This window comes from Micropterus dolomieu, linkage group LG11, assembly GCF_021292245.1.
Source record: "Micropterus dolomieu isolate WLL.071019.BEF.003 ecotype Adirondacks linkage group LG11, ASM2129224v1, whole genome shotgun sequence".
In the NCBI taxonomy this organism is placed as follows: Eukaryota; Metazoa; Chordata; class Actinopteri; order Centrarchiformes; family Centrarchidae; genus Micropterus; species Micropterus dolomieu.
The window spans coordinates 3,969,590-3,987,146 of record NC_060160.1 but is presented as its reverse complement, the minus strand read 5'-3'; the positions used below and the strand labels follow the sequence as shown (position 1 = coordinate 3,987,146).

The window sequence follows — 17,557 nt, the reverse complement described above, 5'->3', positions numbered from 1 at the left end:
TTAAATTGTATTTGGGGTATGGTGATGGTGCAGTGGATGAGACACATGCCTTTGGTGTGAGAGAATCAGATTCAATCCCACAATGTGTCTCTTAACCCCTAGTTGTTCCAGAGGTGTGCGATCTCTGACATATATAGCAATTGTAAGTCACTTTGGATAAAAGCATCAGCTAAATGTAATGTACATCTTCTTTGTTTTACTAATTACATTTTTATATTTTTTCATTCTGCTTGTAAAACTGAACACAATTATGATAACTGTAACTGAAAAAATTAGAGTATAGGCCTTTAGTATCTAATCCAGATGAAGCACCTGCGATCATTTCAGTGTAACTAGTTATTAATACATAAAATACATTCATGTAGTTGAGCATGTTCATGTATCGCTCAGGTGGGAATGGTGAAGCCCTGTCACTTGGTTAAACCTGTATCAGCAACTCTGGTTGCTGCCAGAAACCAGACCCAGCAGAAGGGACTGCCCAGTCAGCCTGTCCCCCCTCTGCATCAGACCTGTGAGCTCTACCTCAGCATGCTGGAGCCCATCGTGGAGGAGGACGAGCTGAAGCGCACAAAAGAGCTGGTGAAAGACTTTCAGAAAGCAGGAGGGGTCGGAGAGAGACTGCAGAGAGGCCTGGAGAGGAGAGCACGCAACACTGAGAACTGGGTGAGCTCAAGATCTACACCAACAGCTGGAGACACATTTTCTGGAAAAAGGTGCTAATATGTTCCTGGGAGTGAGCTCCTCACACACTCTGCATTTATTTAAATGCATTTAGTAAATTAGCAGTTTATTATGCACTCAGAACCACATTCTGCCAGTGTAGAAGAGATCACAGACACAGTTTTGGTAGGATGTCTGTAACATCTTCAAGTTTAGACAATAAATCATACTTGACTTCATTTATTTGGCTCCAGATTTCCATCTCTACCTTCCGGCTGGAAGGTAGAGATGGTGTTGATAAAGCTGATGTTGCTGATGGTTTGTGTTTGTGGGGTGTGTTTTGTATTTGTTTTCTGTGTTCATTCCCTGCCCTTGTGTTTGCTCTTCTCTGTAGTTTGTGTAAATCAGTTTATTCATCAGGTTTCCTTGTTTTGAGTTCAGCAGTGTTTCTAGTCTTGTTTTACTGTCTCTGTGTTCTTTGCTTTTGTTTTTTGTTAGCAAGTCACTTATGTTGTCTTTGTTATGTTTCATTTTGTAACATTGTTCCATGTGTGTTTCAGTTAACTATTTTTAGTTTGTAGTTAGTCTGCCGTAGTCTTGCGGTGCCTGTCTCTGATTGTCTGAGGAGTGTCACCTGTGTGTAATTATTTTCTTCCTCACCTGTGTATTTAAGTGGTTGTCTGTCATTCAGTTGTTGCCAGATCATTGTGGATTTTGTGTGTGTTACCAGTATTTCTTGTGCCTCTTGTGGATTTATACTTTTGTTGGACCTTGTTGGATTTCTCTGCCCTTTGTGTCTTGGATTAAGTGTCTGCGTTTGGGTCCACAGCCTCTGTCTCCTGCTGGCTGAATGTAACAGATGTTGCACTATGCTGAGACACGCAGTGAAATGATTCATATAAATATCTGATCAAAAGCAGCACAGTTGCAGCATGTAGTGATTTTGCAATACGATTATCGCCTAGTTGAAATTTAAATAAAATAATACAAACAAGTCACACCTTGTTCCTTTAATAAGCTACAAAAAAATCATTATTCCCTAAACTGGGCTTGCCAAAAACTTGCTCTGTTCCCCCTAACCATAATCCATGAATGGGCCCATTTACCCGGATGTCAATGTGCCTTTAAGGCAGGCAAAGGCTCCATAGAACAGCTTCTTTACAAACTCCATCCATCCATCCATCCATCGTCAACCGCTTATCCTGCGTACAGGGTCGCGGGGGGGCTGGAGCCAATCCCAGCTGACATCAGGCGCAAGGCGGGGTACACCCTGGACAGGTCGCCAGTCCACCGCAGGTTACTTAATCCCATCATTCCTATTAATGAACTGTATCTGTCTGTGTGTGTCATTGTTTGTAACTGTCTGTAGTTAACAGAGTATTTTGTGAAGTATGTCTATCTCGACAAACGATACTCTTCGGTGGTTCAGTCCAACGCCGGGATGGTCTACCCCCAGATGGAAATCAGAGATAAACAGGAACAGATAAGGTAAACACACACACACTTCTGCACTGTTGAGTTAAACTCAATATAAACTACTGAAATAACAGAAAGGAGAAGGCCATACATTATGAAGAAAAGTAAATGATGCCAGGCAGAACAATGCCAGCTGAGCTATTACAAGAATGGAGGAAAACAAAACTAGAGAAGTGGCAAAGGTGGAAACGTTCTGTAGGCCGGCGGCGAAGGAGGGCCCAGGTGTCAAAGGATCAGGTTAGGTGGTTTGAGTAAGAATAAGACAAGACTTCAGTGGGAGTTTCCTCTGTGTTCCCCAGCAGATGGACTGTGACATTCCTTTTGTTACTGGTTCCCTTCTGTTACTTTCTCTTTCACTTCTTGATCATACAAAACACTGTAAACAGAAGTACTTGAGATCAAAGATAATCTGATCACTGTGCCTTAATTTGTCTGCCCACACCTTGTAGCCTAAAACAGTGCAAACAAAATGAAGACAAATTGTGTTTTTTGAGTGGAACATCTAAAGCTTTTTCACTATCACTGTTGAGACAGTTGTGGGAGGAAAAGCCCTCAGACTTGGTCCAGAGGCCTAACGGGCCCTCTCTCTCACATTTTGTGCTCTTGTATGTAACTGTAACTTACACTTACATGAAGTGTGGTCCTTTTGTTGTAATGGCAATCTTTTTAATAAGACACAGCAAATAAAACTAATATATTAAATACATGTGTATGGACTCCTTAAACTCCGTATTACATCGGTTAATAGGTCCTGTCTCGCTCCTCCTTTTCCACCTCCACATCCACACATATTCAATATGCAAACAGTAGTATAAAACCCTAAAACACATTTAAATACATAAATAAGACAAAAGAGATCACAAGCACAGGTACGTGTGCTGCAGTCCACTTGCAAAGGCCCATTCTATTCATGTGTCTAGTCTTGTATTTTATCAGGCCTGAGTGCAGCTGCTAGCAACAATTTGTTAAAATCCATGAAGGCTTTATTATTTAAAAGTATTTATTTTTACTTCTGGCCGCCATCAAAGCGCCATAATCTGGCCAGATATTATTGCTGGTGGGCAGTTTTGGCGATGGCCCATAATCACAGAGAGAATTAACGTGTTTCCTTTGTCAGTGTTTGTATAAACTTTATTTAATGTGTGGTTATAATGAACTGTGGTGCAGAAACTGTGACGTGTTTCACACTCTTGGCTTACATTTTCCATGTTATCTGTCAATGGCCAAGTCACAATAACATATGGTTTTATTGAATAATTAAATATAATTTCTTAATAAATCTACCTAAAGAAACCTCATTTTTTGACTGGCCACTCTCTGCTGTCTCAGATGAGGACACCTTTTATTCTGTGTAAGACACCGTTGTTGCAATTCTGAACCTTGCGGCTTGATTCCACTAAATCTTACACACTGAACCTTTAAATGAATAACCACATTTTCTCTGTTTAGGTTTGCCGCCAAATACATAGTGGGTTTTTTGGAAGTAAAGAAAATGATTGACAAGTGAGTACTGAGCTTAAAATGTTCTCCTTTTCCCAGATACATAAGATCTTTATCATTCTAACAGGTTCATTAATTTCGATGTCATGATTTATTGTTTCACAAAATACAGAAATACTGTAAATACGACAAAAGCTAAACACTGTATTTGTTGTTTTCACCTACAAACATTAAATGCCACAGGAAGCAGATAAATTAAATGTATTAACATTATAACTGTCAGAGGTTTAAACTGCTGCCTGAAATTAATGACATGTTGATGTCGTCTTAAGTCATTTTATGACAAGGATATAAAATCAGTTCCCTGAAGAATTTGAATAGGGTTTATTTCCACTTAAGGTATTTGTAGAAGTTTAATCAAGTTCAGACATTTGCTTTAACTTTCATTTTCATGTGGATCAGTTCTAATCTATGTATTTTGCATGAAAATCTATATGTAAAATCATTATGAAACAAAAAGAAATAGCTACACCTGAATAGACTGTATGCACATCTTATGTAAAGCCAATTATACCTGTATCAGTTTGCTTTCATTCAAACTTTGTTTCATATATAAAGGTAAGCTGTGAGCTCAAAGTAGTTATAAACATTTAGTGAATTTGACAATTTCAGTGACATCTGTAACATTTGTATATGATATTGGTTGGCTGAGTAAGTATTTAATGTATATCTTGCAGTGATGCTCTACCAGTTGAGTACATGAAAGGGAAGCCACTGTGTATGAAACAGTATGAGCAGATGATATCATCCTGCCGGATCCCTGGTGTGAAGGAGGATTCATTGGTGTTCTATGGCAGGAGCTCCAACCCCCCCAAACACATCACTGTAGTACACAACAATCAGGTGAGCAGCACCACATCACTGGTCCAAGTCAAGCATTTGTGTCTGAGCTTTGTGAGACCAACACTCATATTTATCAAACTCCTAATAATTACACTTAATTACTACATTTGGCTAAAAGTGGAATTAGGGTGGGGTTGATGAGGCACCAAATCACCTGCTGATCTCACGCTCTTACCCTTAAGTCTTTTTCAAACCGCACGATTTTAAGCCTTATTGCACTAGGCATTACTCATGAACAAGACCCCAAACTCACTGGCCTCATTTTGCATGAAAAAGCACAAAGCCTCATAGTTTCTTTCAGACTGTTGTGTTTCCACCACAATTATAGTTTTCCTTTTGACCAGAACTTGTGTTAAACCCCATGTAAAGAAAGTTGTTCAGTCATGTTTTATCATGTAGCCATTTTATTTCACAGATCTGGAGAAACTCACACACGCTTTTACCTCATACTGAGTCTTAATGTAATGAAGTGAAGAACAGTTTGCTAACCAAGAGTCACAGTGAGTTCATTATTAATTTAAATTTCCACAAAGTCATTTACAGACAGACAGCCTGAAGCCTTTCAATTTTATTTATATAGCGCCAAATCACAACAACAGTTATCTCTGAGCGCTTTTCATAAAAGAGCAGGTCTAGACCGTTTTATTTACAGAAACCCAACAGTTCCCACCAAAGCAGCACTAGGCGACAGAGGCAAGGAAAAACTTCCTTTTAAGAGGCAGAAACCTCGAGCAGAACCATGACTCAGTTTGGACGGCCATCTGCCTCGACCGGTTGGGGTGAAGGAGAGAGGGAGAGAGAGAGCGAGAGAGAGAGAGAGGGGAGGGAGGCAGCCTACACAATATACACACAGAGGTACAGACAGTAAAGGTGATGTTGCTATAGACTAAATGAAAAATGTTACAGATTTAAAGTAGTGTTAATGATAATAAACATAATGTTAATGATTATACTGTAATAACAATAGGACTAGTAAGAATAATTATAGCAGAGGGTGTCGAGCAGGAACACGGGGGCAGCAGTTGACTCCAGACAGCCACAGCAACCACAGATCCAGACTCCACAGCTCCAGAGCCAGAAACACCTGCAGGAAGTGATAGGAGGAGAGAGGAGAGGGACGAGAAAGCACAAGACTACGGGAAAGGGGAGAAGTTGAGTTAGTAAAATGCATTAATGGGATGAGGTTGCATAGAGAGGGAATAAAGTAGAAGAGAGAGTAGCTCAGTGCATCATGGGAAATTCCCCGGCAGTCTAGGCCTATAGCAGCATAACTAAGGGATGGTTCAGGACTCACCTGAGCCAGCCATAACTAAGCTTTATCAAAGAGGAAAGTCTTAAGCCTACTCTTAAATGTGGAGGTGCCTTTGGGGGACTTTGCGCAGTTGGTAATCCGGTCTTGCTTTCATGTATCTCCTCTTCTTGGATTCAGTTCTTCGTACTGGATGTGTACAATAGTGACGGGACTCCGCTGACAGTTGATCAGCTCTGTGTTCAGCTGGAGAGGATCTGCAACGCCTCACTACAGACCGACATGGAGCCTGTCGGCATCCTCACCACTCAGCATCGTGACATCTGGAGCAAAACCTACGTCAGTCTAATGAAGGGTGAGCACAACTCTGCTCTCATACAAGTCAAACTAAAGAAGTGAATAATTCACCTACTTAACTAAATAAACTACTTATTTCACTCATTGTGCATAGGCATGGTCACGGGAAGTAGGGGTGCTGAGGGTTTTGTTAGCAGATCTACCGTACTTTTTGTAAAAATATTTACAAGTGCAAGGTTCCTGTTTGATAAATCAGTAATGTTCTGCACCATAGCTTCTTAAACGAGTGAGCAAACAAACATTAAAGCTACCAAGAGAGTCGAGGCGAGTTGAGTAGGTACCAGCGGTGGAAAAGGGGCTAGTCTCAAATGTCGGGTTATCGTGCCTCTACAGTCGCCCTTCCCGAGCTGCTTATCTCTCCCTGACGGGTGGTGATGGAGTATATAATAGATAGATATAAGAGAAATTTTGATGTTTTTGATATGAGACTGGAATGAGAGGGTTGAGTCCAGGTTGCGGACTTGTGGGGATTCAGAGGTGGAGCAGCTATTTACGTCGAGGAGCATTTTGCTGACCTTCTTGAGCAGCGATGCCGGAGCCACCATGATGATTTGAGTTGTATTGTTGAGTTTGAGCAGAGTAGCAGTTGTCCAAGTCTTAATGTCCTACAGGGAGTTCACAAGTGGCATGGTTGGGAGGTGGGTTAACAGTTTGGTGCAGATGTAAAACTGGGTGTCATCAGCATAGCAGTGATAATCCAATCCACAAAATCCAACTTGAAGAATAGTAGGCTTGGTAGATTTGGGTATAAAAAGCTGCGACATACACGCCAGCATCCTCTCATACTCCGGATGTTGACTACAGACCAACACCAACAAGAAAACAGAATAACAGAAAACCAATTTTGCATAGTGTTTAACTCGATGTATTTGTCTATAACTACACAACAAGGTGGACATCGGACCATGCCCATATATGATTTAGGAAAGAGGCTAAATAACATGTAGGAATTGCAATTGTTCTAAAAATAATAAAACAGCAAGTGATAAACGTGAAGATAAAGCTAAGTCTAAGTAGATAATGTGAAAATATTTAGAATTGAATTGTTAAACTGTTGCCGTCTGACTACATAATAACATGTTTGCTCTGTGTGCATGTCCTTTTTCAGATAAGAACAACAAAGAATCACTGTCTGCTATCGAAAGTAGCATCATCACAGTGTGTTTGGACAAAGCGATGCCCCTAGTGTCTGATGAGATGTCTCGCAGCAGTATTACTCACTGGATGCAGACTGGAGGAGGCAGCCAGTGGAACAGTGGAAACCGCTGGTTTGACAAGGGGCTGCAGGTGATATAACACATTTTTTCCAGAGCGAAAGTACTAAGGACCAATTTCACTAACCAGAAAAACACACACCTAGTGTGGAAATAAGGAATAAGCTAACCAACAGTAAGAAGAGATGTTTTATTACTGAATGTATTTCTCTCTCATTGTCATAGTTGTTTTAACCCTCTCTCTCACTGCCATACAGGACACACACTTACCCATACGCACACAGTGACACACAATCTCACTAGATAAATGCATCAGTCTAAAAATGCATTCAGTGCAATAAAGAAATGGTTTTAGTGCCATATAAGCTGGTACATATTGATTGAGTAACCGGTAATGAGAACTGATAACACACTTGATCACAATCAGAATGATAAAACCACTTGCTGAGAATAATTATAAACTTCTTCCTATATATCATAAACACTGTACCAACATACAAGCAGGAAAAAGTGTTTAAAGCTGTCCCGACTGACAAAATCTCAAACTTCACAAGCAGCAGTCAATAAATAAGACAATATCCAAATCTTCATCAAATGGATGAAAAAACAGAGGATTTGGAATATACATCATTAAGGTTATTTACGGACTCTGTCCAGGGTGTGCCCTGCCTTTTGCACAATGACAGCTGGATTGGCTCCAGCCCCCTGTGATTAGCGGTTATAGAGGATGGAAGGATGGATGCAGAGGCAGACTGGGGCAAAAAATGGCACAGGAGTTTTCCCTAGTCAGCTTGCTTTTCAAAGCATTTTTTGGGGGGCTCTGGTCTTTAGAGAACTTTTTTCCTGCAGTCTTGAGAATTTAATGCAAGTATAGTACATCACAAAATGAACGATTAAAATACATTTTCAAAACTAGAAACCTATCTAGCTCTCAAGTTAAATAATCACCTCAGCTAACCCCTTGAGTTGTCACACTGCCTGTCAGCCCAGTTTAGTTTAGGTCTGTGAGTTTTGTTTTTTGGTCTGTTCAGAATCTGTTATTTAGTATTTGTTTTGAATTCCAGTTATATTCTTGCCTTGTGTTTTGAAACTTGTTAGTATCTGTCTGTTTTCCCCTGCGGTCTCTCTGCCTGCCTGACTGGTGTCTTTATTAGTATCACCTGTTTATGCTCCCGCCCTCCTCGTTAGCCAGCGCTTAAATGTGTGAGACTTCTGTTGGGCTGTTGCTGGTTTGTTTGTTTGTCCACTGCCGTGTCTCACTTGCCTGCTTGTTTGTGCCTTGTTTTTGGATTACCCCTTGTTGAATTCTGACCTCTGCTATAAGTTCAGTGGGCTTAAATAAATACCCAGAAACTGTACCTGCTCTGCCTCTGTGTCCTGCGTTTGGGTCCTAAAACCTGTTCCTGCCTGCACACACGACAAATCCTGACATGAGTACTAATAAATAAATTAAATGGTAGAAGGGGTCTTAGGACTCTGCTTTTGGCCTTGTGAAAAAATCCACATTAGACTAATAATATACCTTTATTAATATACTTGTCCCAGTAGTACTAGTCAGAGGACAAATTTACCATTATGCAAGGTAGGCAGCGGTCGTAGGAATAGAATAATCATAACTAGACAGTAGTTACAGCAGGTTAAGAATTACAGGGCCAACATTTATCATTTTAGTAGTTTTTACCTTAACCCAGAAACAGATCTGACTTGTGGTGAGTCTCTATGCAAATCAAACAAAAAATACAGTAAGCCATCATATTAATGTCTCAGTGATACCTGTGGCACTGTTAGCTTTCTCACTTGCGAGTGATGTAACGTTAGAAGTAGCAGCAGCACGAAAAGACAAGTTTTGAAGCAGTCTGCTTGCTGCAGCTAAGCGACTACTTATTTTGACATTTTGTCGCATGTCTTTTTCCCATGATTTCTGAAGCCCAAATAACCGGTTTTAGGGTTTTGTTCGCGTTTCATTATGTTCTGATGTGGAGTGTGTGATTGACTCACATAGCAATCATATTAAAATGCCCCTGTCAGAGCCATTAACCACACACTATGGGCCTGTAGATCAAAGCACATACCAATTAACTTTTAAATGCACTTTTTTCTAACTATTTAAATACTGTTTGGTTTATTGTCATAATTACTCCCGAGTAACTCCCGGTACTCTCAATGGCCAGTCCACCTATGGATGGCTAGACCACAGGGACGTGCAGTGAGAAGCATGAAACTGTTTATTATCTTGGCAAAACAAATCACAATACTGCCAACAAGGCACCAATTTTAACTTCCCTTCATTGTCTCCCTATCCATGTCAGATCAGACTGTAAGGTGCTCCTCTCGATCCTAGTCTGAGTCTGTCGGTTGTTGGAGATTCAGTTAGTTTGTCTGCTTCAGTTCCTGTTTCTTGTCTTATGTTCAGTTGCTTTGTTCGTTACCTCTGCTGTTATTGTATATTTGATTATGGTCTGTCTTATACCAGAACTTGGGCAACACAGTCACACATACAGTAATAAACAGAATCATTAGGAGTTTGGATGTCATGCTAATATTTGGTTTGTGTTTCTTATCTTTTTTCCAGGTAATTATTGGAGAAGATGGAATTTGTGGTTTACACTTCTCCCATGCCTGTGCTGATGGCGTAACCCATTTGGTGTTGGGAGGATATGTCATAGAAAACATGTAAGTAGACCGAAAGTAAATGAGCTTCTGTAAGTGTGAGTGTGTTGATGCATTGTTGTCATCTCATATTTGAAAGTTCAGCAATGAAGTCAACACATTGATTTGGACAGTAGACATGTGGATTGCATGGACAGTTGGAAGAATTCTTGTCTTTATTTACACTTATGGCTACAAGTCAGAGCTACTGAAATGTTCCATGTTGAGTTTTGTTATCAAAAAAGTTTCTGTGTACATTTATTGTTACTCAGCGAAATGCATTGTGTGCTACCTTGGGGTCTAACAAACGTGCTGAATGCATGTCACGTTTCCTCCGCTCTCAGTAATAATCAAAAGTTGATGTGTCATGCTTAAATTATTGACTAATAATGACTCGATGACAATAACTCATTTTATTTACAGAAGAAAAGAAGATGTAACTTTGGCGTCTAAAACATTTTGGTAGATGAAGTGATTTTGTGAGTGCAATCCTCCTCTGTTATCACTGAGTTTCCTTCTTTAAAAACAAGCTGATTTTTTTCTTACAGGTTTAAAACCTGCATGGTTTATGTTCATGTTTACTGCTTTTGTTGCAGCATTGCTGCATTTCTTGGCCACCACCACCTGTAGATCTGTGCAACCACTGGCAGGAATGTATATCGTGTCACCCACATGAGTATGCATGAGCACCCTTGCATGCACCATAGACCCAGAAGTAGGTCCCTAGACCATAAGTGAATATCTAGATCTCCACCTGGTGGCTGGTTGCAGTGTAGCTCCTCCAAGCTGGCTGGTGGGACATAAGTTCAACTAAAAATTACACATCAAATATGTTTCCCCAAAATAGTATTTTTTTGTAGTTCTCATCACATTGATATACAGTATGTTCAAGTGTCTATTTTTAATTTGTTTTTTGATCATATAAAAATGGGTCTCACTTGGCATTATTGACAGCTTTTATTGACCTACTCTCTCAAAACTCCATCAGAGTGAGTAGTGAGATTCACTATCAGCGTTTTCAAACCAACTCGATGCTGCAGAGACATAATGATTTAAATCTGGGTGATAATCGGATATTAAATCGGCTTTAAATGATAGAGTCCACATTTAATTATCCTATTTGTTCAAGTTGTTGAACGCGTTGTTTCTGCATGAATGGTTATGATTATTGACTAGTTACTTAGCATTCACAAATGAGAGACTAACCACCATGAAAACAACGTACACAAATTAAATGACAATAGAAAATGGATGTGAACTCAGAGCAAGAGGATTGCCAAGAATGATATTTATAAAAAAAACTATCACTATCATGTATAACTTATTTTCTCTTGTGTGTAGAAACAAGGAAAAGACAAAGAGGATGCCGCCTACCATAGAGCCTTTGCCAGTGCCCCAGAAACTGCACTTCAACATCACGCCCGAGGTCAAGAAGGACATTAAGGAAGCCAAGCACAGCATGGACGTGTGAGACATTTGTTTTTTAATTTTTGTGATAGTTACATAGACACTCGGTGACCAGAATAAAATAAATCCTGCTCTGTCAACAGCTACATGCAGCAGCAACATTTTCACACTTAAAATGCACAGACTACAGATAATTTGCTGCAAATGTGACCAAAAGGGGCTTTTCCACAGGATGGCACAAGCTTAGCTGCTGTACCCAGCTACAGCAGGTTGGATTAGCGATGCCGCACTAAACTGCCATGACATAATCTTGTGTGAGTATGATGAACAGACCCACGATTCAAGTTTATAACACATTTAACAACAAATTGGATAAAGCCATCAAGTTCTTAAACCAACTCCAGCTCAGAGAAAAGAACAAAAACAGTTTGACAGGTCTGGGGCTCCTCCGGTCCAACGGGGCCCTATGGATAAATAAAGATTAAAAGTTCCTTTGCGTTCTACCTGTTTTATAAAAGAGCTGACTGAGATTAAAACATTTCAAGTCAACAGCTCTTACGCTGTCAAGAGGTCACTGACGCCCAGAGGCAACGCCTCTACTTCTACTAGGCATGTGTGACTACTACTACTACGCATGAGCAATAGAAGTAAAACAGACCCGTCAGTGGAACCACATGATTTAATGGATTTAATTCGTAGGGATACCAACAAAGGATTCAAACAACTGTCATTTGAGATATTCCCTCTGTCAAAGCAACACAATACAACAACTACTACACTAAGCTACTGTATATGGTGCTGACCCTGGTGTTGTCTGGTTTTACCTCCTGTGTGTTTGTTCTCATTGACTGTCTACTGTGTTTCACTTGGTCTTGTTACCTCCACCCCCTTAAGCAGTAGTCTTAAGTGGTTTGCTCCCCTCCCTCAGTGCTGGTTCATTGTTTCTTTCATGTTCACGTCTGCATCAACTCTAGTTTATTGTTCCTGGATTATGCCTCATGTCTTTTGGATTTATGGATAACTCACCCGTCTTAATTTTGGATTATCGTGTTTCAGACATTCCTCTTCCTCCTCACCTGTAAGTGTTCACGGGTTTGTTTGGATAAATCTCACCATCCCTCTGTCTGGCTTGTGTCAACAAACCTCTGTATTTTGTGTAGCTGAATAGCTAGTCACCGAACCTCAATGCCTTCAGCTAACTATATCCTGCTTGCTAGCCCTCCAGATTGCACCCACGGACCAGCTCTTCTGCCTCATCCCTACACAGCTCCTCGTCCTCACAGCTGACCAGCTCTCTGGCCAAATCACGGCCCGGCTCGTTGTCCTCATCAAAGCATTTGTTCGGCAAACAAATATGCTGTCAACTGTCACACTACCTAAAAAAAGTTCTTACAGTCAGATTTCTCCCATCCTGACCCCACAGACTGGTCCAAAACGTGGAGGTGAGGGATACAGTATTTGCCCACTTTGGGAAAAGTTTCCTAAAGGCTGACAAGATAAGCCCCGATGCTTTCGTACAGATGGCGCTACAGCTGGCCTACTACAGGTGAGCTCCGGAAAAGTCATGTGGAGATGGACTGTTTTGTATATAGACTTTAACATTCAGACTGTTCTTAAAATCAGGGCATTAGGAGACAGAATAATGGAGTCCCAGGCAGTATGTTTTATCATCAGCCAGAAACTTGAGTAATGGATCAACAAATGCTATCAGCAAAATCACTGGACATGTGGGATACTCTGTTTGCAGAGCTAAAGAATTTATTTGACCTGTCAACAAGTTTCAGAGCTCTGTATGTTCAGTTTAAATTTTATCTATACAGAACCAATTGATAACAGAAGTTATCTCATTTACTTTCATAAAGAGCAGATCTAGACCGTAATGTAATATAATATGAATTCTCATGGAGAGACACGAGAGTACAAAACTACTGGAGAGGGAAGAAGTTGAGTTAGTAACATGCATTAATGGGAGAAGAATGCATACAGAAGGAGAGGTAGAGAGGAAGAAGAGAGGAGCTCAGTGCATCATGGGATGTGGAGTTTGAATGTTCTCCCCAGATCTGGCTTTGGTGCTGCACACCACTGCTCCTAATTAAGATGAGCTAAATGCATCTGTTGAACTGTGTGTACTGAGCCTGCCCTAACTATAAGCTTGATCAAAGAAAGTCTTAAACCTACTCTTAATTGTCGAGACGGTTTCTGCCTCCTGAACCAAACTGGGACCTGATTCCATAGGACAGGAGCTTGATAGCCGAACGCTGTGGCTCCCATTCTACTTTTGTAGAATCTAGGAACCACAAGTAACTGCATTCTGTGCTATGTTCTAGTGGGATAATAAGGTACTATAAGCTCTTTACGATAAGATGGCGCCTGACCATTAAAACCATTTTAGGTGAGCAGAAGGATTTTAAATTATAGTCTGGATTTTACAGGGAGCCAGTGCAGAGAAGCTAAGAATCATCGCCTCTTTTCCTAGTTTAGTTTGCAGCAGTCTGGATCAGCTGGAGAGTGTTCGGGGACTTACGTGGGTGAAAAAAAGGCAGTCCTAGAAGTTTGTTGAGTTTAAGAACATATCTTGATCAAAGATAATTATGAGGTAACTATAGTATAGAGTAACTATATCTTTAGTCAAAGCATCTCGGTGTTTGTGGCCAAGTACAATAACTTCAGTTTTGTCAGTGTTATAAGAAAATTGCAGGTCATCTAGGTTTTTTCATCTTTAAGGCATGCTAGAAGTTCAGCCAACATGACCAACTTTGGCATGCATAGAGGATTCATGGTTAGAATGTACAAACATATGATAAATAGGACTTAAACCAGCGTAGAGCAGTTCATTAATTAACAATTAAATGCATTTGTTATAGGATGTGATGGTCAAAATGTTAAATGTAGCACTAAGACCACAAAGTCCTTTATCTGATGCAATTTTAAGGCTATTTGTAATTTTCACCAGTGCTGTCTCTGTGCTATGGAAATCATGACTGAAAATCCTCAAATATCCTGCTGTTATGTAGAAAGTCACGTAATTATGTTGGGACACGGAGTTTGTTGAAAATATTCCTCCCCTTTCTTTTGTCAGGATGTACCAGAGGTGCTGTCCAATAATGGAACCTGTCTCCCTGCGGACTTTCAGACTCGGCCGTCTAGCTATTATAAATTCAACCTCGAGTGCATCAGCTGCCCTTGTCAAGGCCTTTGACGATCCCAAAATACAGGTCTGATGAACCGGAAACTTCTAATGCAGCTCTAATGTAACTCAATGGCTACTCAAAGTATTTTCTATTTTATAAAGAATCAGAATATCTAGCTCCTTCACCTCTGGTTCACTCCCACAAACACTCAAACTGGCTGCTGTCACCCCCACCCTCAAAAAACACTAGAAGGTGTTGTTGCCTCCCACCTCATCTTTAATGACCTGTGACAAGTTGTAAAGTTTCTGTATTCTTCCTGTTTTGCACAGAACTCAGAGAAGGTTGATTTATTGGAGAAAGCGCTCAAAGCACACAAAAAGAGCACTAACATGGTGAGTCTCATTCACAGAACCACTCAATACTTTAGTTCAGTGTAGGTCCAGTTTATTATCAGTGTGAAAATGCCTTTCAGCAACACCTGTTGTTCAGGCTCACTATAAATGATTGTAAAAATCTGATCCATAAAATAAAGTTAAAATTTTATTTTTTGTGTGTATGTTATTGTTAATATATTAGGAAAAGTTTACAAGCATTACGACTTTCACTATGATCCTAACAGGCAGTCAGCGGACAGATGATATACAGACACCTCTTGGGTCTTAAGATGCAGGCTGTTGAGGAAAACATCTCCATGCCTGATCTCTTCACAGACACCTCCTACGCTAAAGCCTTTGACTTCAGAATCACTACCTCTCAGGTAAGGATCAGGGTTTCAACTGACATAAAATTTATATAAATTATTTTCTAACTTAAGAAACACTAGTAGTATATATGCCATGTGAAAAGTTAATTGGTTAACTATAATTAAATCCAGTGCCTCCCCTTCTAGCTCAGAGTTTGATGGTCGCTGTGAAACAATAACCAGTTTCCCAACAAAAACGCTGTTAATGTCCAGGCTATGTGCACAATGTAAAGCTGGTTTAGTGTCTTCTCGGGGTCACTCCTGACTGCTGAGTTCCACTCAGTCAAAATCCAGATGGATGGTTTAAATGTTCTAAATAGGCTATATTCTGCATCCTGAAGTCTGATGTCAAAGAAATAATGGGGAGGCAGCATGTGCTCCCAAAAGTCAATTTTATAGATGGCTACAGAGACAACCCTGTAACTTCATGAGCAGCAGCCAATTAAGCTGTTCATTTTCCTCCTGCTCTCTGTGATCACCATCACTGTGTTTCAATGCAGCCATATTCATCATATAGTTGTCATTTACACATTTGTCTGTTTTTGTTATCAGAAAACCAAACAAGAAATAAAATATTGATTTGTTTCAGGGAACGTTTCATGTAGAAAATATATCAGGGCCGTACTCTCACTATGACGTCAGTATGTCTACATCGTCGACATTGACATGGTGGACAAGCAAGTGTATTACACACCTTTGCGTGATGCCGGGTTGGCCTTTGACTGAACCTGAAGTACTCACTATAAACCATCTTGCCCTATAATCCTGTATTTGTGTTCTATCATTTTAATTTGTTTTTGTTTTTTAATGTTTTAATGAATCATGTAAAATAGGGTTGGGCCTTATGTACACTGTACATATGGAGTAACAGAGCGAAGAGATAGAGAATATCTGGTTACATGCCAGATATATTCTCCGAGTTCAGATGGTCTCTCCATCTTTTTGGCTGCTTGGAGACAAGATTTTATTAAGGCAGACATAGATCCCATTTAATTTTGACATAAATACATTAATAAATAAATATGCCTATAAAGTAAATCTTATTTCCTACTTTTTACCTAAATAAACACTTTCCTGAAGAGTTTATGTTCTCAATCACTAGTTTCAAGTCTTCTTCAATACAGCATGATGTTCACTTTGTAAGTTATGGTCCCATTTAGAGTAAAATAGACGATAAAGCAGGAAAAGCTTTGGGGGGTGGCACTGCATAATCCCTTCCCTGCTCCACCCAAAGATGGTAACTTCTGGTTCCAAAAAAAACAAGATGGCAGCCGTTGAAATGCCAAACCAATGGGTGACATCACAGTGGCTACTCCCACATCTTTTAAACAGTCTATGGTTATAACAAGACGTTTGTCACGGTGACAGCCATACACTGTTGAAAATGCTTCCTTAGCCACAAAAGAAGATTAACTTAATCTCACAGACAGACATGTCAGAGGTCCCAGTGCTACAACAGTAACTAACCACTGCATACTTACTTCTGTCCCTGTTCAAAAGGTGACGTCCAAGTTTGGCTGGACATGTGTTGGCCCTGAACAACCTGGTACATACTGTATGTACTATAGTATTATGGATGATCACATTTATATCATCGTCACCACTTTGGAAGCTTCCAACACCTGCAAAGAAACTGATGCAGCCCATCTAATCCAAGCCATGGAGGATGCAATGTTGGACATGAAGACCCTGCTGGGACAAACACCAAGAGTCGTATTGTGAACCTAATCCAGACTTAAAACAATAGTTCAATATTTTGTGATATTTGCTCTTTTAATTTCTTGCAGAGAGTTGGATGACAACATCATACCACTCTCATGTCTGTCGTTTTAAATGTAAGACTGCAGCCGGTTAGCATAGCTCCTCATAAAACCACAAGTTGTTGTTTTTTACATTTCAGTTTTTGTATGAATTAAAAAGACATAATGTGTTAAATAGTGAGCTTTAGAGGTGCTGGTGGGTGGAATTGTTTCCAGTCTTGGTGCTGAACTACAAGCTACATTACAAGTCATGGAAATAAAACTATTTTACATGGTGGAGTGCTGCGGATGAATTAAAGCTGGGGAAGGCAACGTGTTGGGCAAGGGTTTTTTCAGTTGAAAGTATCAAACTGAAAAAAAATCCCACCCCTTCTTTTAGGTCTCCCTCCAAAACCACTCCCTCAAAACACATTTCCATGTGCAATGAGGCCAGCAAATCATTTCATTTGGTCCTTATTACAGTCATACGACATCCACAGAAACCAGATTCTTTTTAATTTTTGTATCAGAGCTAATTTGATTTATTGATTGCTGGCTGTTGATTCCTGTACTTTTTTTTTTTTTTTTTT

The 17,557-nt window shown here is 40.1% G+C and overlaps 1 protein-coding gene across 3 annotated transcripts; it reads left to right on the top strand.

Moving 5' to 3' along the window:
* The first annotated feature begins 395 nt into the window (after positions 1–395).
* On the top strand, positions 396–17,530 carry LOC123979072 (carnitine O-acetyltransferase-like). 3 transcript variants are annotated; one of them, XM_046062801.1, is made up of 14 exons: positions 543–663; positions 1,873–1,956; positions 2,037–2,148; positions 3,586–3,639; positions 4,314–4,479; positions 5,909–6,083; positions 7,194–7,372; positions 9,872–9,972; positions 11,290–11,415; positions 12,779–12,901; positions 14,435–14,570; positions 14,816–14,878; positions 15,106–15,243; positions 16,729–17,530. In XM_046062801.1, exons 3-14 carry the CDS (start codon positions 2,102–2,104, stop codon positions 16,948–16,950), a joined length of 1,530 nt encoding a protein of 509 aa, XP_045918757.1. In that variant the 5' UTR covers positions 543–663; positions 1,873–1,956; positions 2,037–2,101; the 3' UTR covers positions 16,951–17,530. The 3 variants fall into 3 exon arrangements, with proteins under 3 accessions (XP_045918756.1, XP_045918757.1, XP_045918758.1); XM_046062802.1 differs by having other exon boundaries at positions 2,030–2,148; XM_046062800.1 differs by lacking the exon at positions 1,873–1,956 and having other exon boundaries at positions 396–663; positions 2,030–2,148.
* The last annotated feature ends 27 nt before the right edge of the window (positions 17,531–17,557 follow it).

Coding starts and splice junctions, on each gene's coding strand:
- LOC123979072 (XM_046062800.1), top strand. CDS start 397: ATGGTGAAGCCCTGTCACTTGGTTAAACCTGTATCAGCAACTCTGGTT. Junction 9,973..11,289: donor GGATATGTCATAGAAAACAT/GTAAGTAGACCG, acceptor TCTTGTGTGTAG/AAACAAGGAAAAGACAAAGA. Junction 11,416..12,778: donor GCCAAGCACAGCATGGACGT/GTGAGACATTTG, acceptor CTGACCCCACAG/ACTGGTCCAAAACGTGGAGG.